This window comes from Mustela erminea, chromosome 20 (assembly GCF_009829155.1).
Source record: "Mustela erminea isolate mMusErm1 chromosome 20, mMusErm1.Pri, whole genome shotgun sequence".
In the NCBI taxonomy this organism is placed as follows: domain Eukaryota; kingdom Metazoa; phylum Chordata; class Mammalia; order Carnivora; family Mustelidae; genus Mustela; species Mustela erminea.
In genome coordinates, this window is record NC_045633.1 from 8,117,301 (window position 1) to 8,139,870 (window position 22,570).

The 22,570-nt window shown below is 47.3% G+C and overlaps 1 protein-coding gene across 3 annotated transcripts in view; it reads left to right on the top strand.

Annotated features, from left to right (window-relative positions):
- The first annotated feature begins 1,632 nt into the window (after positions 1-1,632).
- LOC116580787 (transport and Golgi organization protein 1 homolog) overlaps positions 1,633-22,570 on the top strand; it is a 59,299-nt gene continuing 38,361 nt past the window's right edge. The window contains exons 1-14 of one of the 3 annotated variants that reach the window (XM_032327487.1): positions 1,633-1,979; positions 5,091-5,222; positions 10,086-10,107; positions 10,868-10,956; positions 11,189-11,260; positions 11,603-11,713; positions 12,208-12,271; positions 12,437-12,575; positions 14,777-14,878; positions 15,528-15,588; positions 15,697-15,732; positions 15,812-15,879; positions 16,001-16,095; positions 16,975-17,191. In XM_032327487.1, coding sequence (XP_032183378.1) covers positions 1,914-1,979; positions 5,091-5,222; positions 10,086-10,107; positions 10,868-10,956; positions 11,189-11,260; positions 11,603-11,713; positions 12,208-12,271; positions 12,437-12,575; positions 14,777-14,878; positions 15,528-15,588; positions 15,697-15,732; positions 15,812-15,879; positions 16,001-16,095; positions 16,975-17,078 — 1,161 coding nt within the window. In that variant the 5' untranslated portion in view covers positions 1,633-1,913 and the 3' untranslated portion in view covers positions 17,079-17,191. Of the gene's footprint in view, positions 1,980-5,090; positions 5,223-10,085; positions 10,108-10,867; positions 10,957-11,188; positions 11,261-11,602; positions 11,714-12,207; positions 12,272-12,436; positions 12,576-14,776; positions 14,879-15,527; positions 15,589-15,696; positions 15,733-15,811; positions 15,880-16,000; positions 16,096-16,974; positions 17,192-22,570 lie in introns of those variants that run through there. The other 2 variants (XM_032327485.1, XM_032327486.1) reach the window with 2 other exon arrangements.

Below are 22,570 nucleotides of genomic sequence, written 5' to 3' on the forward strand. Positions count from 1 at the left end.
AGAAAACAATCCCACTTACATTTGGATCAAAAAGAATAAAACGCCTAGGAATCTATCAACCAAGGAGGTAAAAGACCTCTATACTGAAAACTACCAGACACTGCTACAAGAAATCAAAGAAGACCCAAACAAATGGAAACATAGTCCATGCTCAGGGGTTGGAAGAATTACCATGGTTAAAATGTCCCTACTACCCAAAACAATCTATGGATTCAATGCAATTCCTATGAAAGTTCTAATGGCGTGTCATGCGTCCTCTTTCCTGGATGAGAGCAGTGCCTTGATGTCAGCTTTCTGCTCTAAACCACGTGAACCATTCCGTGATCCTGCAACCACTCTCCAGGACTGGCTGGTGAGTGTGGCAAGATCCTCCCTCCGACCAACGACACCACAGGAGTCCCTGAAAGGCTCACACTTGGATGGGGTAAATGCAGGGTCAGATGGAAACATGGTAATCTAATGGGGACAAGTATTCAGAATTTGCATAAATTTTCACGATAAATGTTGAGAGTTCTATTAGGTTTCAGGCCAAAGGAAGCTGCTTGAGCCATGCCCAGAGCTAGGGCAAGGCTAAATAGTCACCCTCCTCCCTGAGCAGAGGCAGTGAGGTGAGAAACTCTGGGGAGCATGCGAGTGTTGTATGTCTCAGCACGGAGTGCGCATTCTTCATGTTTGGGGCCCATGACAGAGCCAGGTCCCAGGTATCTGGCTCCCTGTGACAGTTTTCCTGCAGGCCAGTGGTAGATGGGACCCTCCAAAACAGGAGACCTGAGGGCCTGGGTCTCTTGACCTGGGCAGCTGCTCAGAAACCAAACAAGAGCCATTGATCCTGCAGGAACCGCATCGGGCGCACGGAGGTGGAGAAAGCCCTGAGCGAACATCCGGCGTGGCAGGATCAGCTGTGAGGAGCAGCCAGGACCTGATTCGAAGGAGGTAAGGAGGACATAGAGGTCCTTGTGTCTGTCTGTGGGCACTAGTGCAGGTATGGGGATGCCTTGGAGGGAGGCCCAGGGGACATACATGCGCATTTACACCGTGTGGTCAGCAGAGGGCAGTGGGTCCTCACACGTGTGTGTGTGTGTGTGTGTGTGTGTGTGTGTGTCTGTTTGTTTGTTTGCGTGTGCGTTTGTGTGTGCGCACCCGCCTGATGGTTTGCCATCAAGATCTGTATCTTATGTATGCTCTGTAGACTGCGGTGAGTTGCTGTGAGAAGGCTGGAACCTCCTACTCTGCTTGTGTATGTGATTGTTGTTGCGGTTTGGTCCTCCTTTGCTTTCTCCCTTGTTCAGCCAGTGGCTCTGGGCCGGGAGTGTGGAGAGGAAGGAGAGCGCACCCAGAAGAGGGAAGAGGGACCTGGGTTGGAGGGAGCAAACCGGTAGGATGGCCAAAGTTCCAGAGAGGACCTGTCGTCGGGATGGCCCATGGTGGGGTATCAGGGGGGAAGGGGCTTTGTATCAACGAGGTCACCTGTGGCATCCATGTTGAGGTACTAGGGGCAAAGGCAGCTGATTGGTGGAGAGATCAGAAGGGTTCTAGGTTGCTAAGGAAACGTTCAAACAGGGGAAGGTTTGGTGGAACTTGGATTCTTCATACCAACTGCTCCTGAGTATTTACTTTACCTGTTAATTTGTCCTGCTGACCTCATGCTTTACTGACCTGCTGACCTCCTAACCTTTGTGAACCGTGCTCCTTCCCCTCCAATACTTAATCTGACCCTGACACTGTCCTTGACCCCTTCTTCTCCTGACCAACGCTTTCCCCATCCTACCCCCTATTTCCTCCCTATTCCCATCCTTAATTACCACCCTATCCCCTCCCCACCCCTCCCTACCCCTCCCACCCTTCCCTCCCCTGCCCCCCAACCATCTTCACCTCCTCCCTGGGGCCACAGTGCCCCTTTAAAGGACAAGAACATGATGGTGCAAAGGCTACTCTTCTGGCTCCTCGTGTTCCCATATCCCAGTTCCCCAAACCCAACTGTGAGTAAACATGACACTTCAGTGGTGTCTTCCTTCTTCTTCTTATTTTTTTAAATATGACTTCTTTGAGCAAAAGAAAGGGCACAGGTGGTGGGGAATGGAGGGGCGGGGGAGTGAAGGAGAGAATCATAAAGCAGTTTTTCATTGAGCCCAGAGCCCAAAGAGGGGCTCAATCTCAGGACCATGAGATTATGACTGGATCCAAACCAAGACTTGGTCACTTAACTGACTGAGCTACTAGCGGTGTCTTCCTTCTGCCTGGGTTCCTTCACATGGTGGTTAAATAACAGCTGTTTTGTGGGGTTCCTGATGGGAACCTCAGAAGAAAGATAGTTCTTCCTGAAGACCGGGCACAACAGGGAAGGTTTTTCAGTCAAGCTTAAGGGGTTGTGGCCACAGCCATTTCCATCAAGTTTTGGGTCCTGTCTGTGCTGCTTAGGCCAAGAAGAGCCGCTTTGGTAGGATGGAAACCTGAACACCCCCCAGGTTTATAGTGTCAAGAGGAAGGTTTTGTGAAGATTTGAAAACCATTGAGCTCTTTGTCCTAAATAGGGGGCTTGTGTGATATGTACGTTCTATCTCATTAAAATTGTTTTTGAAAATGTCAGAACTCTAATTTAATAGGAGCTAAGGGTGTTAGATCAGCCTCTGGAAGCCCAATGATGATCCTACTTCAAGCCTGGTAAATTCAGGGTCCATCTTCTGTATAGTTGGTTTTCCTATCAGCACATTGTTTATATTTGTCATGTTTGACAACCCTGGGTATCTGAAGCTTTGGTGTTGGGACTAGAGTGTTAAAAAGTGAAAGGTCCTTTGTGCTCTGTGCTTCTGGGTTTGTTGACTTTCAGCAGATTCTGAATCAGCCCCCTCCTTCTGGTCTTGGAGGCTGTCCCCAGGGACCGAGTGTCCCTCCTGGTCCATGGAGACCTGAGAATCCCAGAAGACACTAAGGGACCGCATCCTGCTTGGATATATGTCACAGGAACATCGCTAGGAGTGAGGTGATCAGGAAGTGAAAGAGTTGTTCTTTCTTTGGCCAAGTATGTGCAGAGTGTTGATTTCCCCAATATAAGAAGGTTCTGGATATCCTTAGGATTGTCCAAATATAAAGAAATAAGTGGTTCCCAGCATGAATATTTCACTCTATGATGAAAAAGTAAGACCTGTAACCCCAGGAGAGAGAGATAATAGTTAGGGGACACCCCTGGAAATAAGTAGACTTCTTTAGATCTGCTTGTACCAGAGTATGAAACAGGGGTCCTGAAGTGTCATTGTTCAAGAAGGACCCTTTTATTGAGGCAGACCTATCCCATTTGGAGACCTCTAGTCAAATAGACCTCATTCTGTTTCACTGGAGTCTTCAGAAGAGGGAATTTCTTGGTCATCTTGATTTCAATTATTCCCCTCTACCTAGGCTGCATCTCATGCATCCGTTCGCCTTTCTCATTCTACCCTGTCTCTGAACTCTTGACTAAATGAACTGGTCTTGCATTTCCCACCTCTACCTGCTCATGGCCGCTGTCGAGAACCTAGTGTTTTTGGCCCCAGTGGCTGTCATCTAGTGCAGAGACAGCTACTCGTATCAGCATCCAGACAGCTGCCAGATGTACTGAGTGCCCACGACTGGGCGTGTTTTACATTCCTGACAAGATGGCCTCTTTCTCTTGTGCATTTGATACGCATGATCAACCATTGTGCTGACAGCTACGGCTCTCTTTCAGACAGTGGCTATTCAAAGACAGTGTACGTTTCCCGCTAGCACACATTTTCCTGACCTCAGTTGTGTGGGCTGAAGGGGAAAATGTTACATATTTCAGGAGCTCCTTTCTAGAGAGTGTGTGTGTACACAAAATTCAAGCTTGGTGTGAGCTAGTATGAATTGCATTGTTAGTGTCTTTTAACCTGTAGTACTTCTAAATCTAGTTTTTATAAAATGATGTGTTCTTTTCCTTGGTGTTCATATCCAGGAATTCTGTATTCTTTTAGAATTCCTGGGCACCTGGGTGGTTCAAGCAGTTAAGTGTCTGACTTAGGCTTGGGTCATGATCCTAGGGTCCTGGGATTGAGTCCTGGTTGGGCTCCCTGCTCAGCTGGCAGTCTGCTGCTCAGTCTCCCTCTGCCCTTCCCCCTCTGTCTTTCAAAGAAACAAATACATTCTTTAATATTTTCTCTCTTTAAAGAGTTAAATTTTATAGCTTTTATTGCCCGATTTAATTACAATACTAAGAGATAGTAACAGGAATTCCTTCCATCAGCATTTTGGAGATCCTAAACTTCACAGATATCCTTAGAGCACACATGATCACCTGATTATGCAAATCCTTATGTAGTTCAGGAATCAGACATCTTGGACTGTGATTCAGAAGCAATGTGAGCATTGAAAGAAAACATTAATGTTTTCAGAAACTAAGCAATAACTCTAAATATAATTTTTACTGGAAAATAATTACATATCCTATTAACGAGTAGCCTCCCTTTTCTGTCACAATTGTCTAATCTATAAACACCTGTCCATATAACATGCTCCTTTGTACCTCTAGTACATTATATTCATGCTTTCTCTCATTCTTCCATAAATTTTGGGTGTAGTTTTGGAAATGTACGAAAGGAGTTTATCCAGCTCCTTCATGGATGTACAGTAGAAGTCACTGACTTCTTACCTATTCTAAGTTTACATTGACTTATCTTGTCTATTTTATGTTGGCTTATCCATTCTCAAGTTCTGTTAGCCGTAGAAACAAATTTGCAACGTGCTTGTAGGTAGAGTAAGATCTCTTAAGATTTGTCTGTTAGATTTTGCCTACAGCTTCAGTGTGTTATAATGTATATGTGATCACAACATCTTTTCAAAGGATACTGTTTGTTGATATTGAACATAGGTAAGCAACAAGGAGACCATCACCACGGTAAGATGATAAACACACGTATCACTCCCCAAAGTTTGCCCCAGCTCCTTGGTCATCCCTCTGTGCTCCTTCTCCTCCAGGAGGAGGTAGTTGCGAGGTATGCTTACCTCCTGGAGGCCGGTTGAGGGTTTGTAAAGTAGATTCTTTGTGACAGATACACCGTTAATGTCTTTGAGATTTCTTATTTTCTCAAATGGTATTTCAGCTTGTCCTTTCCTTGCCTGACCATTTCTGTGTTGGCCCTGATGTGATTGAAGTTCTGTGGAAGCTTCTCATTATGACTGCCTGCTTGGGAGCCTGTGCCTTTCTCATTTACCTGTGGAGAACCATCCTCGCTGTAAGTATACTAATGTACCTTCTGTACTTTCATTCATAAATAAGCAGACAATTTTGTAGTCACTGGATATTTTTATGTCCATTCAGTACTACAGATTTCTCTCTAATATGTCAGTTTTGATGATCACCTGGATTCATGGAGTTTTAGATTTCTGTTGAAGTGCCTTCTTGATCCATATGTTCTTTTTTTTTTTTTAAGTTCAAGCATAATCGACAAACAGTGTAATGTGAGTTTCAGGTGTACAACATGGCTCCACAATTCTGTACATTTCTCAGTGCTCGCCGCAAAAGGTGGACTCTTCTTCCCCTTCCCCTCTTTCCCCCATCCCTCCACACACCTTCCCTCCCACCCTTGTCTTCTCTAGAAGTGTGCTGTGGAACCTCCATTTTTTGGCCGTTCTCCAGCTATCTTGTGTTCTCAATCTCTAGTTTGACTCATCTGTGGTCTGAGAGCATAATTCCTGTAGTTTTGATCCCTTTGGTGGTTCCCATGTGTTGTATGGCCCCGAATATGGCCTCTCTCAGTGACTGTTGCACGTGAGCTTGAGAAGAGCGTCTATACCTCGTCGTTGAATCAATTATTCCGCCGATGTTAGTGGTGCAGCGGATGGGTGATGCTCGTCAGTGCACCTGAATCCAGGAATGGATTCATCTGTTCCCACCAGCCATATTTTCAGTTTCTGCTTCATGTGCTCTGATACTCTGTTGTTGATGCATGCACATTAGAAATTGTTGTGTCCTTTCGGAGAAATGGACAGTGGAGAAATGGAGACCCCTTCATCATTGAAATAATGCCCGTCATTATTCCTGATGGTTTTCCTTACTTACTCTGAGGTGTGTTTTGAAGGATCCTTTCACTGGCAAAAGGTTTCTAGTTCGATGTTTCTTTAAACAGTGTACACATTTCATCCTTCTTCATGGCATCTTTTCTGAAAAGAAGTACGATGTCGTTCTTATCTTTCTTCCTCAGGAGTAAGGTGTTACTGCTCCCCTACCCACTCCCAGCCCCTGCTCCAGATTTGCAGAACTGTTTCTTTTTTTTTTTTTTTTTTTTTTTTTTTAAAGATTTTATTTATTTATTTGACAGAGAGAAATCACAAGTAGGTAGAGAAGCAGGCAGAGAGAGAGAGAGGGAAGCAGGCTCCCCGCGGAGCAGAGAACCCGACGCGGGACTCGATCCCAGGACCCTGAGATCATGACCCGAGCCGAAGGCAGCGGCTTAAACCACTGAGCCACCCAGGCGCCCCTGCAGAACTGTTTCTTTGTCTTTAATGATCTGTAGCTGAATATTCTATAACAGACATCATTGGTGTTTTTTGTTCATTGTGTGTGTGTGTGTGTGTGTATGTTTGTATTTCTCCTGCTTTTGATGTTTTATTTCCCTGGATCTTGATTTGGGAACTCCATTAATTTCAGAAAATCCTCCGTCATTATTATTCAAATATCTCTGTCCACACTCCTATAGGAATAGGTATTCCTATTATGTGTGTGTTACACATTTTGCCGTGACCTACCAGTCTTGGATTTTCTGCGTTGTCTTTGTAATTTTTGTCTTTGTGTTGCTTTTTTATTATTAATAATTTTTTAAAATTTATTTGACAGAGAGAGATCACAAGTAGGCAGAGAGGGAGGCAGAGAGAGAGAGAGGAGGAAGCTGGCTCCCCACCGAGGAGGGAGCCCAGTGCGGGACTCGATCCCAAGACCCTGAGATCATGACATGAGCTAAAGGCAGAGGCTCAACGCACTGAGCCACCCAGGTGCCCTTTCTGTTTCCTTTTTGGAAGTTTCTACTGGACATTCCTTACAGTCAATGATTCTTTCCTCTGGTTTATTTTGAGCCTCTTCATGAAGCCAGCTCAAGCACTCTTGATTTCCGTATTGGTGGTGTTGTCTAGAATCATGTTACAGTCTTAGAGTTTCATATCTATGCTTACATGTACCACCTCTTCTTCCACTTGTGCAATTTTCCCTTAGATCGAGTATCCTACATCGAAGGGACTTTAAAGCCCCAGCCTGCTAAGCCATCACTTCTGCCACAAGAAGTGTGATTCTCGTGCTTGGTCTCATGGTTTTTACCTTTGGTATGTCTTGTAGGGTTGTGTTGAAAGCAAGATACTGTGTCCTGGTAAAGGACCTGAGGTTGGTGGGTGTTAGGGTGAGGTTGTTTGCTCTTCTGGCTCAGGGTTCGACTGAGGTATTCACCGGTGAGGCAGGGAGAGATGGCACTGGAGTTGAGTATTTCCCTTCCCTTTGTGGCTTAGTCTCTGGGAAACCCTGAGTTAGACTCTTGTGACATAATTTCACTTGAGGGCTGATCTTTCTAAGAAGGAAGAACTCTTTTGAGTTTCTTTCTACATGGGAATATTCCCCCCTCTCCCTGTCAATGGAGAAAACTTCCCTTCAAAGAGAAAGAAAAATATTATGTATTTGTTGTAGCCATCTACCTTTACACTTCCCCTGCCGATGGGGTTGGTGACAAGGGCCAGGGGAGCTCAGAGGTTCCTAATCAACATGTGAAATTAAAGGAATAACTTTGGTTTTCTGATTGCCCTGCCCTGATGCACTCTCCCCACCAACATTATTAGGACTGGTTTGTGATAGCATGGTGATATTCCAATATCCTGGTAAGATGTGGGGGTTGGCCTCAGCCTCTCATCATCCTGTAAAACTGTTGAATGGGGAAATATGTTAATGGTGCAAAATGAGGTCTTGCCTAGATGTTATTGAGCTATAATAAGACCAGTGTCACTCGAGTCTGAATTGCCTGGCTCCCCTTTTTGGACACATCCGCTGTCTTTCTTTGGTGGCTTATGCTTCATCTCTCAACATGGGCCACTCTTTTTTCTCATTCGATAGCTTTGACTTCTTTTTGATGACACTCCATTTCTAACAGTCTGGGGAACTTCATAGCACCTGATGTGCTCTAACTGTGCGTGAATTCAGTAAACAGCCAACTCTTTGGAAAGTTTCAGGAAAGCTTTCTAGAGAAGGAAAGAGTCATATCTTTGACACAGCATTTGCTCCCTTGCCTGCCTGCCTCCCTGCCTTCTTTTCTCCTTCCTTCCAGGACTTTAAAATAGTCCCAGGTTCTATACTTCAGTGCAGATATTGTGTTGCAAAAAATTAAGGAATTATGCTAAGTGAAAGAAGTCCAGTAGAGAAAGTCACTTGTCATATGGTTTCTCTAATTTGTGGAACATAAGGAATAGCATGGAGGATATTATGAGAAGGAAGAAGAAAATGAGTTAGGGGGGCAGAATCCGAGGGGGAGATGAACCATGAGAGACTATGGACTCTGGGAAGCAAACTGAGGGTTTTAGAGGGGAGGGGTGTGGGGAGATGGGTGAGCCAGGTGATGGGTGAGCCAGCTGATGGGTAAGGAGGGTACGTGTTGCATGGAACGCTGGGTGTTATACACAAACTGTGAATCCTAGAACGCTGCATCCAAAACTGATGAGAGAGACACAGGAACAGAGCATGGGGACACAGCTAGATCTCGGGATGTCGCAGCACAGGGGACCTTCCTAAAGGAAAGCTCGAGAAGCATTCACAAAGGAAAGGAACCACGTTCACCAAAAAACAGCTGGCCAATTTGGAATCCTTGCTTAGCAGGAACCCATACCCCGCTCCCCAGCCTTCAGAAAGAAATGGCCTGGAAACTGGAGATCCAGCCCACCATACTGCAGGTTTGGTTCATGAACCACAGAGCAAAGCTTAGGAAATCCAAACAGCAATTAGCTGGAATAGAAGTCAAGACCAGCTCTTCCAAGGGACCCACGGATGCCCCTCCGGGTTTCCCCCATGGTGCCTACCAAGCTTCCCTGGTTTATATAGATCACCTTATACCTTGCTTCCAACGCAGCATATGCTCTAATCTGAAGTTTCTCCCAGACCATTCTGTTGGCCACAAAATAGTGCATTCTGGGCGCTGCCAAGACCCCAACATCTATTCCCTTTGTGCCATTATGGAATCTCAAATTCTTCCCACATGTTTTACTGCTAATTCTCTTGGTTCTTCATCTCCACAAAGAACTTAATGAGCGAAGCCAGACTCAAAAGGTCATGCATACTGTCATGATTTGCGACGATTCCCATCTGGGAGATTTGAGAATCATGCAACATGGATGCATCCCAGAAACATGCCCCATGAAAGACAAAAAAAACACACAAGCACCTGTAGGGTAGAATTGAGTGGAAAGAGGCCCTCACCAAACTGACAGTGATTGGGTATGTTTTGTGTTGTAATTAGCATGGCGGGAACATGCACTAAATTCATCCAAGGACACAGAATAGCAATACTCTATTACATACACCACAAAAAGCAACCATGGGGCAGGCTGAAGGATCAGCCGTGGTGGTAATCATTTTGTGATCTATAAATGTATCACATCAATGCACTGTACACGTTATACTTGTAGCTCAGTAAGGCTGAAGACAATGTTTAAATTCCATCTCAGTAAATATATACAATGAAAAAAAAAAAGCTAACACAAACTGCATGGTTACTAACATTAAAAAAAGCTAGGGAAATGGTGAAATAATGAATACGTTGTAAATATCTGCATGAGATCCCTTGTCAAAATTGAATAGGTTGAACATTCATTGAATAAAATGTGAATAGATTTGGGGTTCAAAAAGGAGTTATACACACTTGTGCTCTTTATCAGAAGTGGATTGTGAACTATGATGACTTAATCAGGAAATTCCAATTTTGTCTTCTTTTTTAATCCTGCGAATTCCTTCTGCTAAGCAAAGTGATTATTTTAATATCTTTGGATTACAAATGTGGTATTTAGCTGAACTATAGATTTTTACTTGTAATATGTTCTGAAATCCAGCCCATCTCTGTTTCTTCCTCTCTTAGGTAAAGCCTCGACAATATGAAGGTAAGATTTTCAGCTTCGGCTTTCTTCGCCAAAAATTCTCGGTACCAGTGTGTGATGTGGGTATAATCTGACGAGGGATAAATTTGGTGACTTCTGATGTGTCACTGACTTCTTAAGTCTTGCAAATGGTTCTCTTCCGCATGGGGAGTCTAAGTGACAATGTGGAGGGAGTTGCCCTGTCTAAGAGTCCAGGAGGAGGAACACCTCGTGGGACTAGGGAGAATACAAGGTGTCATTTTGCAGAGAGATGTTTAGGAGGCAAGTGATGATCACAGCCTGAGGTCTGGAGGGAGTACTTTGCCATGAGCTGGCTCTTGGTGAAATGTCAAGAGGAGAAAGCTCTCTGAGTCTAGCAAACAGGCTACACTCAGAGAAGAAGGCAGATGTTGCCACACAGAGCACGTGTCACGGGAGAGGATCAAAGCATGGTATTGAGTCTGAAGTGGAGGGAGTCTTTCCTGCCAAGGGAAAATGAATTGAATCGAATGTGTGCCAGCGGGGATAATGGATAGTGTCTGGGGCTCGTGGAGTGTGGTGATCTGTGGTGCTGGCTGTGGCCGTCAGGCGCTGTGGAAACCGTCGAATGCCGTTGTTCATCGCTGTGAGTTCTTGCTTTCTTCAGGCACAGTGGGAATGCTGACAAGTTAGTGACACCCACGTGTCAGAGAATGTGTCCCTGGTAGGATTATTCAATCCCACTGGGATTATTCAATGTCGCTGGTTATGCTAATTATCTTAAAATTCTTTTTTCTCCTTTCAGTTACTTTAGACCAAATAAAGATGAATATTGTTGAGCTGAAAAAGGAAAACAAGTATCTTGGCACAAACATAGCCAGTTGGGAGGAGAAGGTATGTGTGCCCTTTCAAATATTTTTTGTGATTTCATTTTGGTTCCTTCCTCCTCGGCTAGTTCATTCTATTGATCTATTTCATGGGATCCAAAGTGGTCCTTGAGTAAAAGAAGCTTCACAAATGTAGAGCACTGCCTCTCTCTTTGAGAAAGGAGTTACACATTGTTAGATAGGATTCTCTAACATGATGCTATTTTGGGATTCTGATTCCTTTTTCCTGTGCTTTACAGATCAGGGAAGCAAAGAAAGCTCAAAGGAAGAGAGCACATAAGGTTTCCCTTGCGGAAATAAATGAATGCAAAGTAAGAATCCTTTCTTTGCCCGCATTGTGTTCTAACAATGGAAATAAAAATAATGAATTACTCTTATTATTATTATTTCTAAGATTGATTGATTTGAGAGAAAGAAAGAGTGAGGAGGGGGGCCTGAAGGAGAGAGAGAGAATCCCAAGCAGACACCATGTTGAGTGTGTAGCCTGATGCAGGGATCAATCCCATGACCCTGAGACCAGGACTTGAGGCCAATGAAAGCAGGAGTCAGATACTCCACAGACTGGACCATCCAGGTGCCACCCAAGTGCCCCAAGGAATGAGTCCTTGTTCCTCATTCAATACATATATATATTTCCATATATTTTCTTGAAGGAGAACATCAAAAACTTGGAAATCATCAATAAAAATTTGAAGGACACCCTTCATCTTAAACAGGCTCTCTCAGAGGTTGTGATAGCCAGAGATATCCAGACCATGGATGTGGTAAGAGGTCAATGTTCGTTGTCCTAGAATGCTGCTCGGGAGGCTTTTGACTCAGTGTGGGAGGTGAGTGCAGTGTACCCATGCGCTGTTTATGCAGTAGAGAGTGGGCGTCTGGGCACTGCAGCTTCTACTGAACAGCGAGCTGCGATTTCACTTGGGACCACCACAATGAGGTTTGCCACTTCAAGATCTAGGAAATATGGTTTATTTCACAGTTGGGTAATTTCACATCATTCAGTGCTGCCCTCCACGTTATGTAGAAAATCCCACAAAATATGTGAGCGATGAAGGGCGATAGCAAGTCAATTATATAGTAGAAGATTTTTTTTTAAATATCTGTTCCACTGAGAAAGCCATTTGTGCGTTTTTTGAAATGAACCAGTTGTCTTACTTTCTCCTTATTCTATTTATGCCTCAAGGCCTTTCTTTGTTGCCCTCTGTGATGCTGTCCTGCTAGGTGCCCTCATAGGTCTTTTCTTAAATCTGTCTTAAAGGTCCAAGATGAATTGGATGATGAAGTGCCGAGAGCCTTGAGTTGCGAAAACCAAGAACTGAAAGGTCTGTTGTTTGGGGGGAAGAAATCTCCATAGGGTGGCGATGAGTTTGCATCGGGCAGGGAAAGAATCCCTTCCTGCCTTCGCGGTCTTGCCCTTGTCCTTCCCCATCAAAACCAAGTTCTCAGGTTATGGCACAAACATACAAAAGGAAACTCATCCTTTACAGAGAAGGAAAAGTTCCTGGAAGACCGCTATAGTGCCCTGAGTTCTCAGAAAATAGCTAAAGAAGCAGAATTGAACCTGCTAATGAAGAAAGTGGATATGATGGTGGAGTTCACGGAACAACAAAAACGGACTGCAGAAGAGTAAGCTCTTGCTGCGTTGTCCTAAATACGGTTGTATAAATTTATGTGGCGTCAAGTCTAGATAACTGTATTTGGAACTTCTGGAATTGGATCGTAGAGTATGTTTGCCAAAGGCATTTTGTAGAATTGTGCCTGCCCTTTCTATTTTGATATGTGTAACCTGCATTTTCCTTTCTGTTCTAAGGACTTGCGGGGGCAGGTAGCAGCATTAGTCACTTGGATGCCTGGATCCCCTCTGGGTCAGTCTGCACTGTCCTTTCAGGTTCACTCTCCTCACGTGCTCTTACCACTCCTGCATTAGGTCCAATTCTTGTTCAGCATGAGACTTGGGTCCAGAATGTGGAGAGAACAATGGAATTCTCTTCCTGCAGAAACCAGGAAAGTTTCTTTGTGGAAAGTGGGCTGGGGCTCCAACAATCCTGGGTCCCTTCATCTGGTGCACAACTGAGATCATTCCGTGCAGCCCAGTCGCTAAGAAGGTCAGGGTATTTCCTGTCCATGTGATTTGTTTTTCTTTTCTTTTTAGAAAAGACTGTACATCTACCTATTTGACAGAGAGAGACACAGTGAGAGAGAATACAAGCAGGGGGAGTGGGAGAGGGAGAAGCAGGCTTCCCGCGGAACAGGGAGTCCAGTGTGGGGCTCGATCCCAGGGCTCTGGGATCATGGCCTGAATCAAATACTTTTAAGCAGATACTTAATGACGAGGCCACCCTTGTGCCCCTCCACATGATTTTCTAGGTGGAACTCTCCCGGATCCCATCCAAAGCCTGCAGTTTTACTAAGTCTCATCTTTGCTGGCTGAACCGGAACTTTGCTTGTTGCATTCCAACCTGTCCCCAAAAGGTTGTTTGTTCATTTACTTTGTATTCACTCGCCTGTTCCAGAATTCACAGATGTGTCTTGGGGAGATTGGCTCCCACTGCCAGGCTGACTTTCTCCTAGGCTCCCTCCTTCTCCATCTGGTTCTCATGTTTCCTCATGTGCTTTTTAGAAATTGGGTGCACTCACTCACAAGTTTGCTCTCTTGTCCAGTGTTTCCTTTTGTTTCTCAGGAGGAGATCAGGACGTTGGAGGCCCTCATTCCTGTTGAAAAGCAAAACTGTTCCCTGTCTTCCCTGGAAAACAGCTTTGTGTTATTTCTTCCCTCTCCAGGGGTAGGGGCCGCTCTCTCTCACAGGCACCTGGGTTCTGTTCATTGGTAAGTTCTTCTTGGGGCAGGTCTAGTGTCCTCACCACCTTTCTCTCTTCAACACCATATCCCTGGGCCACACATTGACTGCCGCTCCAGAAGCCATTTGCTGCAGGATAGTTGAGAGGCCAGAAGCAGATGCTCATGTCCTTCTCTTTCTAGAGGTTTTGTCTCAGTTTCTAAAGTCTTTCTGCACGTGATTCTTGACATGTGTCCTGTTGAAACCTTTGAATCAACACCATGAACAAGAGTCCGAGGCAGCCCAGCCAACCAGCCTTGCTAACATCACCGTTTGCTGCCTTCACCATCCATGAACTTGGTCTTGTATTTGAGAAGGTTGACTCAATGGAGTTGACAGTTTTCCATCTGAAGTCTGTTCCCTGGACAAAACACCCTGAGTATGTGACAGTTCCCATGGATTATCTGAGGACCTATTTTTGGCAGTACGGTTGGCCTTTTCCTACACCAGGATCTTTCAAGAGGGGGCAGGGGTTGTACTTCTCAAGCCTAGAGATGTGTGGAGTGAGTTTCCATGCCAGTGAGTCCCCATTCTGGAAGGTTCCTTTTGGGCTGACTGTGTTGCCCAACCTTGGTCTGAGGATCAGGGCTCCCCATGGAGGTGTGAGACTAATGATGGGCCACTGCTTCATCCTAATGGGTGTGGCTGGTCAGGCTTGGCTTTTCACTTTGAATTGAAATGAGCCTTCACCGACTGAACACGAAGACCAACTCTGAGAGGGCACAGAGTGCAATGTTATTTGGTGACATGGTGAAAGAATTGAAGTAGGGAAGTATAAAGACAGTCCCGATTGGAGGGAACTTGGCAGCAGCCAGAGTTTGATTGTCGTTGAACCCTAAATGGGGCCTTCATTCCTCTCCCTGTTGTGTTGTCAGTCTGTGCTTTTAGCGGGGACATTCCAACCTAGGCCACCAAGTGTGCTTGGGAGGATAAATGGTAGAAATTCAGGACCTTGTCTCCTGGACAATGTACATACCTTTCCCATCTTAGGAAGTTAGAAGAGACCATTAAAGATCTGAATGAAACCAGGAATGAGCTGTCAGCTGCTGAGGATAATCTGAAGGCGACTAAAGAAGAAATGGAGAAGTATCGGTAAGTCCAGACACTACCTACTACTGGCTCCTGAAATCCCCGTTCCCTTTGGATTCCTCATCTTTGTACATTATTAGGACTCAGGTCATATACACAAAAATTCAGAGGATATATCCAGAGAGAATTAACAGCCACAGAAAGATAAGGAACAAAACAATTACGTTACTAAACATGTCCTGATCCCCAGCGCTGGCGTGACTCTGTGGAAACTGACTCCACACCAGTGTCCTTGGTGTCAGTTGTCCTAATCTTGAGGAGAGCATTTTGTCCTAGGATGAATCTTCCTTATAAACGTTGTAGTGCCATCTGATGGTGGTGGTCTTTGCAACCCTGGGAACCATGGCGAGGATAGAAGTTCAAGGAGAATAGAGCTTCATGACCAAAGACACTTGTCATGTGATAACTGAGGGAAGGATTGAAAATGGGTAAGGAAATGATTCAATTCTGAGCCTGCAGGTGAAGGAAAACGATTAAGGAAGGCTGTAGCAATAGCTTTGATCCTACTGTCCAGTTATAATCAGGTGAAAGTGGTTCTTGTGTCGGGATCTGATGTATGAGGGGACTGATAGAGGAGGTTGGTCACTTGGGCAGATGATGGAAAATCACACCCCATGTTGGATTTTGTCTGATGAAAACACTTGTCCCTCAGACAACAAGTGGAAGACATGCAACATGAGCTTTCAGAGGCGGAGTTCACCTTCCAAGGCCAGGTAACCTGAGTTGTGCCCAACACACTGACCCCTTGGCGCCCCCTGCAGGTGACGGTGGTGGCCCTTAGAGCCCTGAACATGGGCTTTTGGTGTGTTGGCTTTTTTCAGATCGCAGTGCAGGAGAGGAATGCTGTGGCTAACTGGGTAAGTGTTTTCCTTTTCCTCGTCTTCTCTTGGGGCACAGTCTGGCACAACCGATGATGGGTGTGTTTTTATCCCACAGATGAGGGCTCGGGATTGGGAAAGGAGGATAGTGCAGCAGAGCAGGGAGAACGCCTACCTGAGACACAGGTGTGAGAGTTTGACGTGTGTTTTTACGGTTTGGAGGGGTGACGGCTCTGCTGTTTAGCGCCTAGGAGAGGACGTGGTGTTTTAATTCTTAAGAAATGTCCATTCCTTTTCTGTGTTCAAGACTGCGCAGGATGGAAGGGGAGATGCTGCCTGTGGGACCCACGTGGCGCGGACCGATGCCGGGAAGGCCTGAGTTCCAGAAGCCTCTGTGGCAAGGTAGGGAGCACGATGTGAAATGCAGCAGCCTGATTTCTGCTGTGAAACCACACGGTGCCTTTCCCATTCCTGGACACTTGCCCCTGTGACAGGTGGAGCTCACGCCCCTCCACACCTTCCCCCGGCCACCCCCTTCTGAAGAGCTGCGCCTGAGAAGGTGGGAGCCGAGCTCCTTCCCACCTGGACTCAGGAGTCAAGCCTTGGGGGAAAAAAGACTATTTGTGAAAAAGGGCATTTATTTGCTTGTTATGGAGGTTCCTATATTTTTGTTTTATTGGTAATCTATAGGACCATATTCATCAGTGAAATGTATTTTATTCCTCTCATGCTGTCGGTGTCATGCCATAGCTTTATTGCTCCATCTGCCTATGCTTTCTTTGTTCGTGACTCTACAACCGTCAGAGTCTGTTTCTTCTCTGAAATGCTTGCTTGTTGGTCAGTCACGCATGCTAGGTCTCATCCACAGGCTGGACAAACGAACCATCCTTTGTGGCTGGAGAAGAGAATATGGGCCGTTCACGGTGGGGGTTTCTGGATGTCACCCACCCAAGGCTCTTCTCGCTTAGATGTTTAATCTATGAAGAAAAAGTGACTTGCCTGATGTGTGTTGAGCACCCCAATTTTAGTGTTGATTTCCAGACAGTTGTACCCTGACCTGTCCACACGGGATGCATTACTTATGGAAACACTGGAACCGGGGTCCTGGAGTGTCTCCCGCAAGAGTCAGGGGACTGGTGTCTCTCCTAGCAAAGGAGTCACTTGAGTCATGTGGGAAACCCTCTGATAAGGGACACGTGTGTGGGAAAGAGTGCAAGATGGGAGAGGAAGGCATGGAGGGCATGCAAACCACAGTAAACGTCTGTCCTTTGTCTGATCCAGCACCTAGACCGGTTCCCAGGATGAACAGCCGCACCGGCCCTCAAAAGGGCCCAGAGATGCCTACGGTAAGTGGTGTGGGCGTTTTGAGTTGTGTCCGTTTCTGAAATGTTTTGCAGTGTGGACAGCACCCTGTCCTGGCCTTGTAGTGTTGCATGTGATCTGCGATCATCCCTTTCAGAGTGCACGCCGCTCACCCAGGAGCCTCTGGGCTGCTCCATTAGAGATCCTCAATTTTGCGCTTCCTCCCCAAGCTGTAGATGCTTAGAGTCACATGGTGGTAGGATGCTCACCTCGTGTGTGTGTGTGTGTGTGTGTGCGCGCGCACACGTGTGCATGTGTGTAAATATCTCGAGGAGGATGACGTCTCACTCCACAGTGAAGTCAGCTAGTTTGGCTGGTTTGTGGTTTGCTTAGTGGATTATCTGTGGCGGAAGACTCCTTGTCTGTGTTGAGGTGCAGACGTAGATTAACATGCGGTGACGGCAGTTTTCCCCACCGCCTCTGTTCACCCCAGGGGGTGGGTAGCCGTTCTGGCATGGGTGCTACCATCTTGCAACTTGGTGTTTAGGAGGATGCGTGTGTGTGCACCCCTGCCTGCCTACAGTGCACCCCTGGGAAGTAAGTGGGGGAGGAGGACCGCTCCCTCCCCAGTGAAGTCCTCTGGCCGGCCCGACTTCCTTTTAGGTTTCCTTCATGTGCAGCTGGTGTTGTGCTCACGCCGGGGTTCGATGGGTCCGGTAATCCTCAGTAATGGAGCCTGTGGAAAATCTCTCTGAATTTTATACTGTCTCCTTTGCAGTCTAGAACGTTCTCACAGCAAGATTCACGAGTTATCCCTGTTTTACCTCTCTGAAAAACATGCTATGCAGAACCACCTACTCACACCCTTTCTACAAGTATTTTGAAGTATCAGAGCTCTCAGGTGCACTGTCGGAATCGCAACCCGCGCACACGTTCTAATGGGGGACGTCAGTGATGACCTGTATTGACCACTGCCTCCCAGCCCTTGAACTGGGCTTCCAGGAGCAGGTCCTTTGGTCCTAACTTTCCTAAGAGCTGGTTTCTGTTCTCATCATACGTGTGGAGTTTTCCATCGGGAAGCATATACATTTCTGTGAATTCTCTTATTTGGCCTACCCATCTTCATTTCCCATTGGACAAAATGACTCTGGAACTCAGTGGGTTGAAATTTCCAAATGACGGTGTTTTAAGACAAACACAGCTGCTGAGTGTAAAGAAGGGTTATTGGTATCATGTTCCTCGGAAGACGCTTTTCCAGGGCCTCTGTCAGACCACAAGCCCCTAATTCCTCAAGAGTCTTTGTCCATGGCCAGAAACTGTAGAGAGGAGAGAACCCTTTGTCAGGAGGCGAGGCAGCGTGGGGAGAGTTGGGGACTCTCAAGCGCATGATTCCCCTGGAGTGGCTCAGGAACTTTGTGGAGAAAGGGCATTCAGTTTCGTCCCATTCCCTCTATTCTGACCTAACCAGAATCTTCTCCGGGGACCGAGGAGGAAAGACGAAGTGTTGTCCTGGATGCCGATGCCCCCGTGTCTGGAATGTGCTGCTTGACTAGTTTGCAATGATCCTTTTTCATCTTTAAGACACGACTACTTGCTGGTGAACGTGGGCAGACCAGGGCACTGATGTTTGGTGACAGCCTATTCCTGTGACAGCCACTGCCCTCTCCCCCGTCTTTATACTGGCACCAGCTGGGAGGGGCTTGTCAGTTTTGCAGCAGATGCAGCTCTCCGGAAGAAGCCGGGTGCTGAGAGCTCTTTGCTTTGGTTTCTTCTCTTGGTGTTGCAACTTTTGTCTGTTTTACTAAAACATGTTCTTGTCTGTTCTGCAGGTCGGTACAGGTGTGAGAGTGATTCCTCCTTGCCCAGGGCCCCTCCGTATGCCCTACCACGTGGGGCAGAATATACCAGGCTTTCCTCCTCCTCCTCCCCCTCCACACTGGGGGACCTGGGGGCCTCAGCCCCACCTCGTTCCTCCACCCCTCGGTGAGATGATCTGAACTGATGTGAGTCATAAAGCACATTCACAGTTTAGCCACTTCTGTCGGTGGAGAGGATGGAGACGTGGTACCACAAGGCTTTGCAAAGCAAAGATAAGCCCGAGTGAGGACATGGTCACATTCCTCCACTCTGTGTGGACGTCCATCTCATGGACTGTCTGGTCCACCGCCCAGCACTGGGCAGCAGGTGTCTGCCATGGAGAAGAAAGGTGACATTTCGCAGAGGACAGACACAGAGGCGTTGCCCAGGGGCACTGCGCAGACACGAGGTCTTGGGCTCTGGGCTGGATGAAGCACAACCTTCCCATCACCCTCATGTGTGGAGGCCCCAGTTGTCCAGCGTTATAGATTAGTTCTGGAAACATCTGTGCCCAGGCAGAGTGGTCGTACGTGTGAGGGTGAGGGACTGTTCCCACCTTCATCCACAGGGGTCAGGGGAGTCCCGTGAGAAACAGGAAGGACCTTCCAGAGGGAGAGCATGGAATAGGCTGGCGCAGGGGGAGAGGGTTGGCTTGAATCCTGCGTGGCCATCGCCCTTCTGAATCCACCTCCGTCCCTTCTAGGGCTTCCTTTCCACTCAGAAGCCTGTGCAGCTCCTAGGGACAATAGCAGCGCTGTGCCCAAGAAGGCCCCAGAGGAAAACCAAGTAAGTACAGGGGTGTTTTCAGTTGTACCCATTTCTGGAGTCCTGTTCCTCTTTGGGCCTCACAGTGTCCTGACCTGTGTGTGTTGGGAATATCCTGGGGTCGTGGGTGGTGTCCTTTCCTGCTCAAAGTGGCAAGTCGTCATGCAGAGATTACAGGCGTCTCTGTTTCCAGATCATCACCTTGCAGTTGTGTCAGTGGAGAAAAGGCAGAATTTGTGCTCAGGGCTTGACATTCAAGGGGAAACCATGCTGGGGGCGCTTTGAAGATTCTGAAGTTCCTCAGCACAGACATGTGTGTGCCTGGCTATTTGCACACACTGAGCAGTGGGCAGGTGCCATTGTTGGGCAGGAAGTGTCTCTGTTGCACAATGGCAGACGTCTGTCTCTTAGCATCGTGCGTGTCCAGCATCCGCCTTTGTTGTTCTGGGAGGGATGAAACACCTCTCGCTTCATCTGCAGCATGTGGGGTTTGAGAAAAAGGGAAGACGGGACCGAGGTCTGGCGAAGGTTGGCTGCCCTCACCTCGTCAGCCAGAGTCAGACTGTTCGTGGGGGAGTCAGGGTTGACCAGGAGCCACCCTAGCTAGAGCCCTGTCACCAGGCCTCTGTATGTATGTCACCACCCTGCCTGCAGCTGTGCACCTCCCCCGGGACTTCAGTCCCAGTGTCCTGCAGATTTGCCTGTGTTCCAGTTTTCTCAGCCCCAAAACCAAATCTCAGTGTGGCCTTCTCAGGACCTCTGCATTTTTTTTTAATCTGTGAAAGGGGGAGCATACTGGATTCTGAGGTCACTAGAGCAATAGGAGTTGAAGTCCATAAAGAACCTGCAGGGGTCCCTGGGCAGCTCAGTCGGTGAAGCAGCAGAATCTTGAATCCTGCTCAGGGCATGATCTCGAGGTTCTGAGATTGAGCCCCCAGCCGGCCTGGGTGATGAGTGTGGAGCCTCTCTGGGATCCTCTGTCTCCCTCGCCTTCTCCCCTTTCCCTCTTGGCTCACGTGTCGCCCTTTCTCCCTCTAATCCTTTCCCTAAAGCAAGTAATATGCATAATACATGGGCTCTGACCATTCACTGTTCTGTTTAAATGAAAATCGCTCCATGCAGAAGAGCGTCAAAAGATGTTCACTTAAGTCCACAAAATGCACTAAGAGTGTATCACCTCAGCCCAGGTAGTGGCCATTCTCATTTCAAAGACAAGGCAAAGGGCCCCCTTTTTCTATTAAATGTCAGGTCACAGCCACAATGAAGTAAAAGGTCGTTAGGAGAACGGGTACAATCAGAGCTTTATATGTGAGATGTGAAGACAATTATTGTCTATTACAAATAGACTCGCAGAGGCGGCCACACATGCAAGTGTTCATCCAAGGCCTCAGATACACTATGGGAGGCAAAGAGCGTTTGGGAAAATCTAAGGTCCTAGTGTACTAACCCAAATCCTTTTGCCTTACAGGCTAATCATTTTCTAATTTGAAGACTTCCTTGACCTCCAACAACCAGGCTCCAATGAGTTTTTATTTAGAAAAATATGAATGCTTTCTGCCTGGTGGTCTGAGTGCTTTCCCTGCCCATCCTCTCCCCTGTGCTTCGTCTCTCCTGGTATCCCCCCAATAAACCGTTCACGGTTCTGTGTCTGTGTCAGCGTGCGCCTTTAGGAGGACCTACAGTCCCTCTCCTTCGAGTGCACAGGGTCATGCCTTCACACACAGATAACACCCTGGCAGCAGTGGTGGTGACAGAGGATAGAGCAAGACTACGCTTCGTGGTACCTCTACTGCAAGGGACCCCAGGAATCCTTCCGGGGAGGGGGCCCAACTTGAATTTAGATCCACTGGTGCTTGTATTAACTCTGGTGACAGATCCCCTTGAGCACATGGCACCTGCTAGTTTGGGAGGGGGTAGTGATTGGCAAGACAGCTGCCTGTCCCCAGGCAGTGGTCTGCTGTGACAGTGAGCAGAGAATGAGGTGTCTGTTGAGGCCCTGAGAGCCTGGTGAGGAGGCCCAGCATTATTCTGGGTTTTGTGCAGTGATTTCACCTTCTCAGCTGCCCCCCAACCACAGGGGTGCTTGAGGGGAGCTGATGGCGGCAGTTTTCTTGGTGAGACCCATGATGCCCCACAGTGCTCCCACAGTTTCCCTGTGGAGGGATGGGCAGGGCAGAGGTCACTGACAAGAGACCCATCCCTTCCTCAGCAGCAGGAGGAGTTGGGGGTATGCTTCTGTCCCCTTTTAGGCCCTTTTTGCCAATCCATTCTGCAGCAGAGCTGCTGGATTCTGCAAAGCCCTCCTTCTTCCCAGGTCATGGACGCAGCCATCCTCCAGCAGCTTTGGGGTTATGGCAGGGCCACCGAAGGATCAAGTTCAGTCTGTTCACATGCTGCCCAGGAGAGGCTGGTAACTGCACTGCGGCAGTCAGGGTCAGCCTGAGCAGCCTTTGTCAGTGGGATTGTCACGTCCTGTGACAGGGCCTACGCCGAAGGAGGGCAGGAGAGAGGGGTTGACAGGAGAGGTGGTTCCCTGGGGTGTTCCCAGATAGAGCTGCACAGAGCGGGAGGCCTGGGGGTCTGGGGAGTGATCAAGAGACTGTCAGGAGGGTGCCTGGGTGGCTCAGTGGGTTAAGCCTCTGCTTTCAGCTCAGGTCATGGTCCCAGGGTCCTGGGATCGAGCCCCGCATCAGGCTCTGTGCTTGGCAGGGAGCCTGCTTCCTCCTCTCTCTGCCTGCCTCTCTGCCTGCTTGTGCTCTCTTTCTGTCAAATAAGTAAATAAAATATTTTAAAAAAAAAGACTGTCAGGATGAGACACTGAGTGAATGGTAGGGGGAATTGGGCAAGTGCTAGCAAGGGAGAGGAAGCAAGGAGATAGGGTAGACAGAAGCAGAGACAAAGAAGAGTTTCAAGGATGAACAGCGCTTGGTGGTGTAGTTGTGTGGTGGTGGAT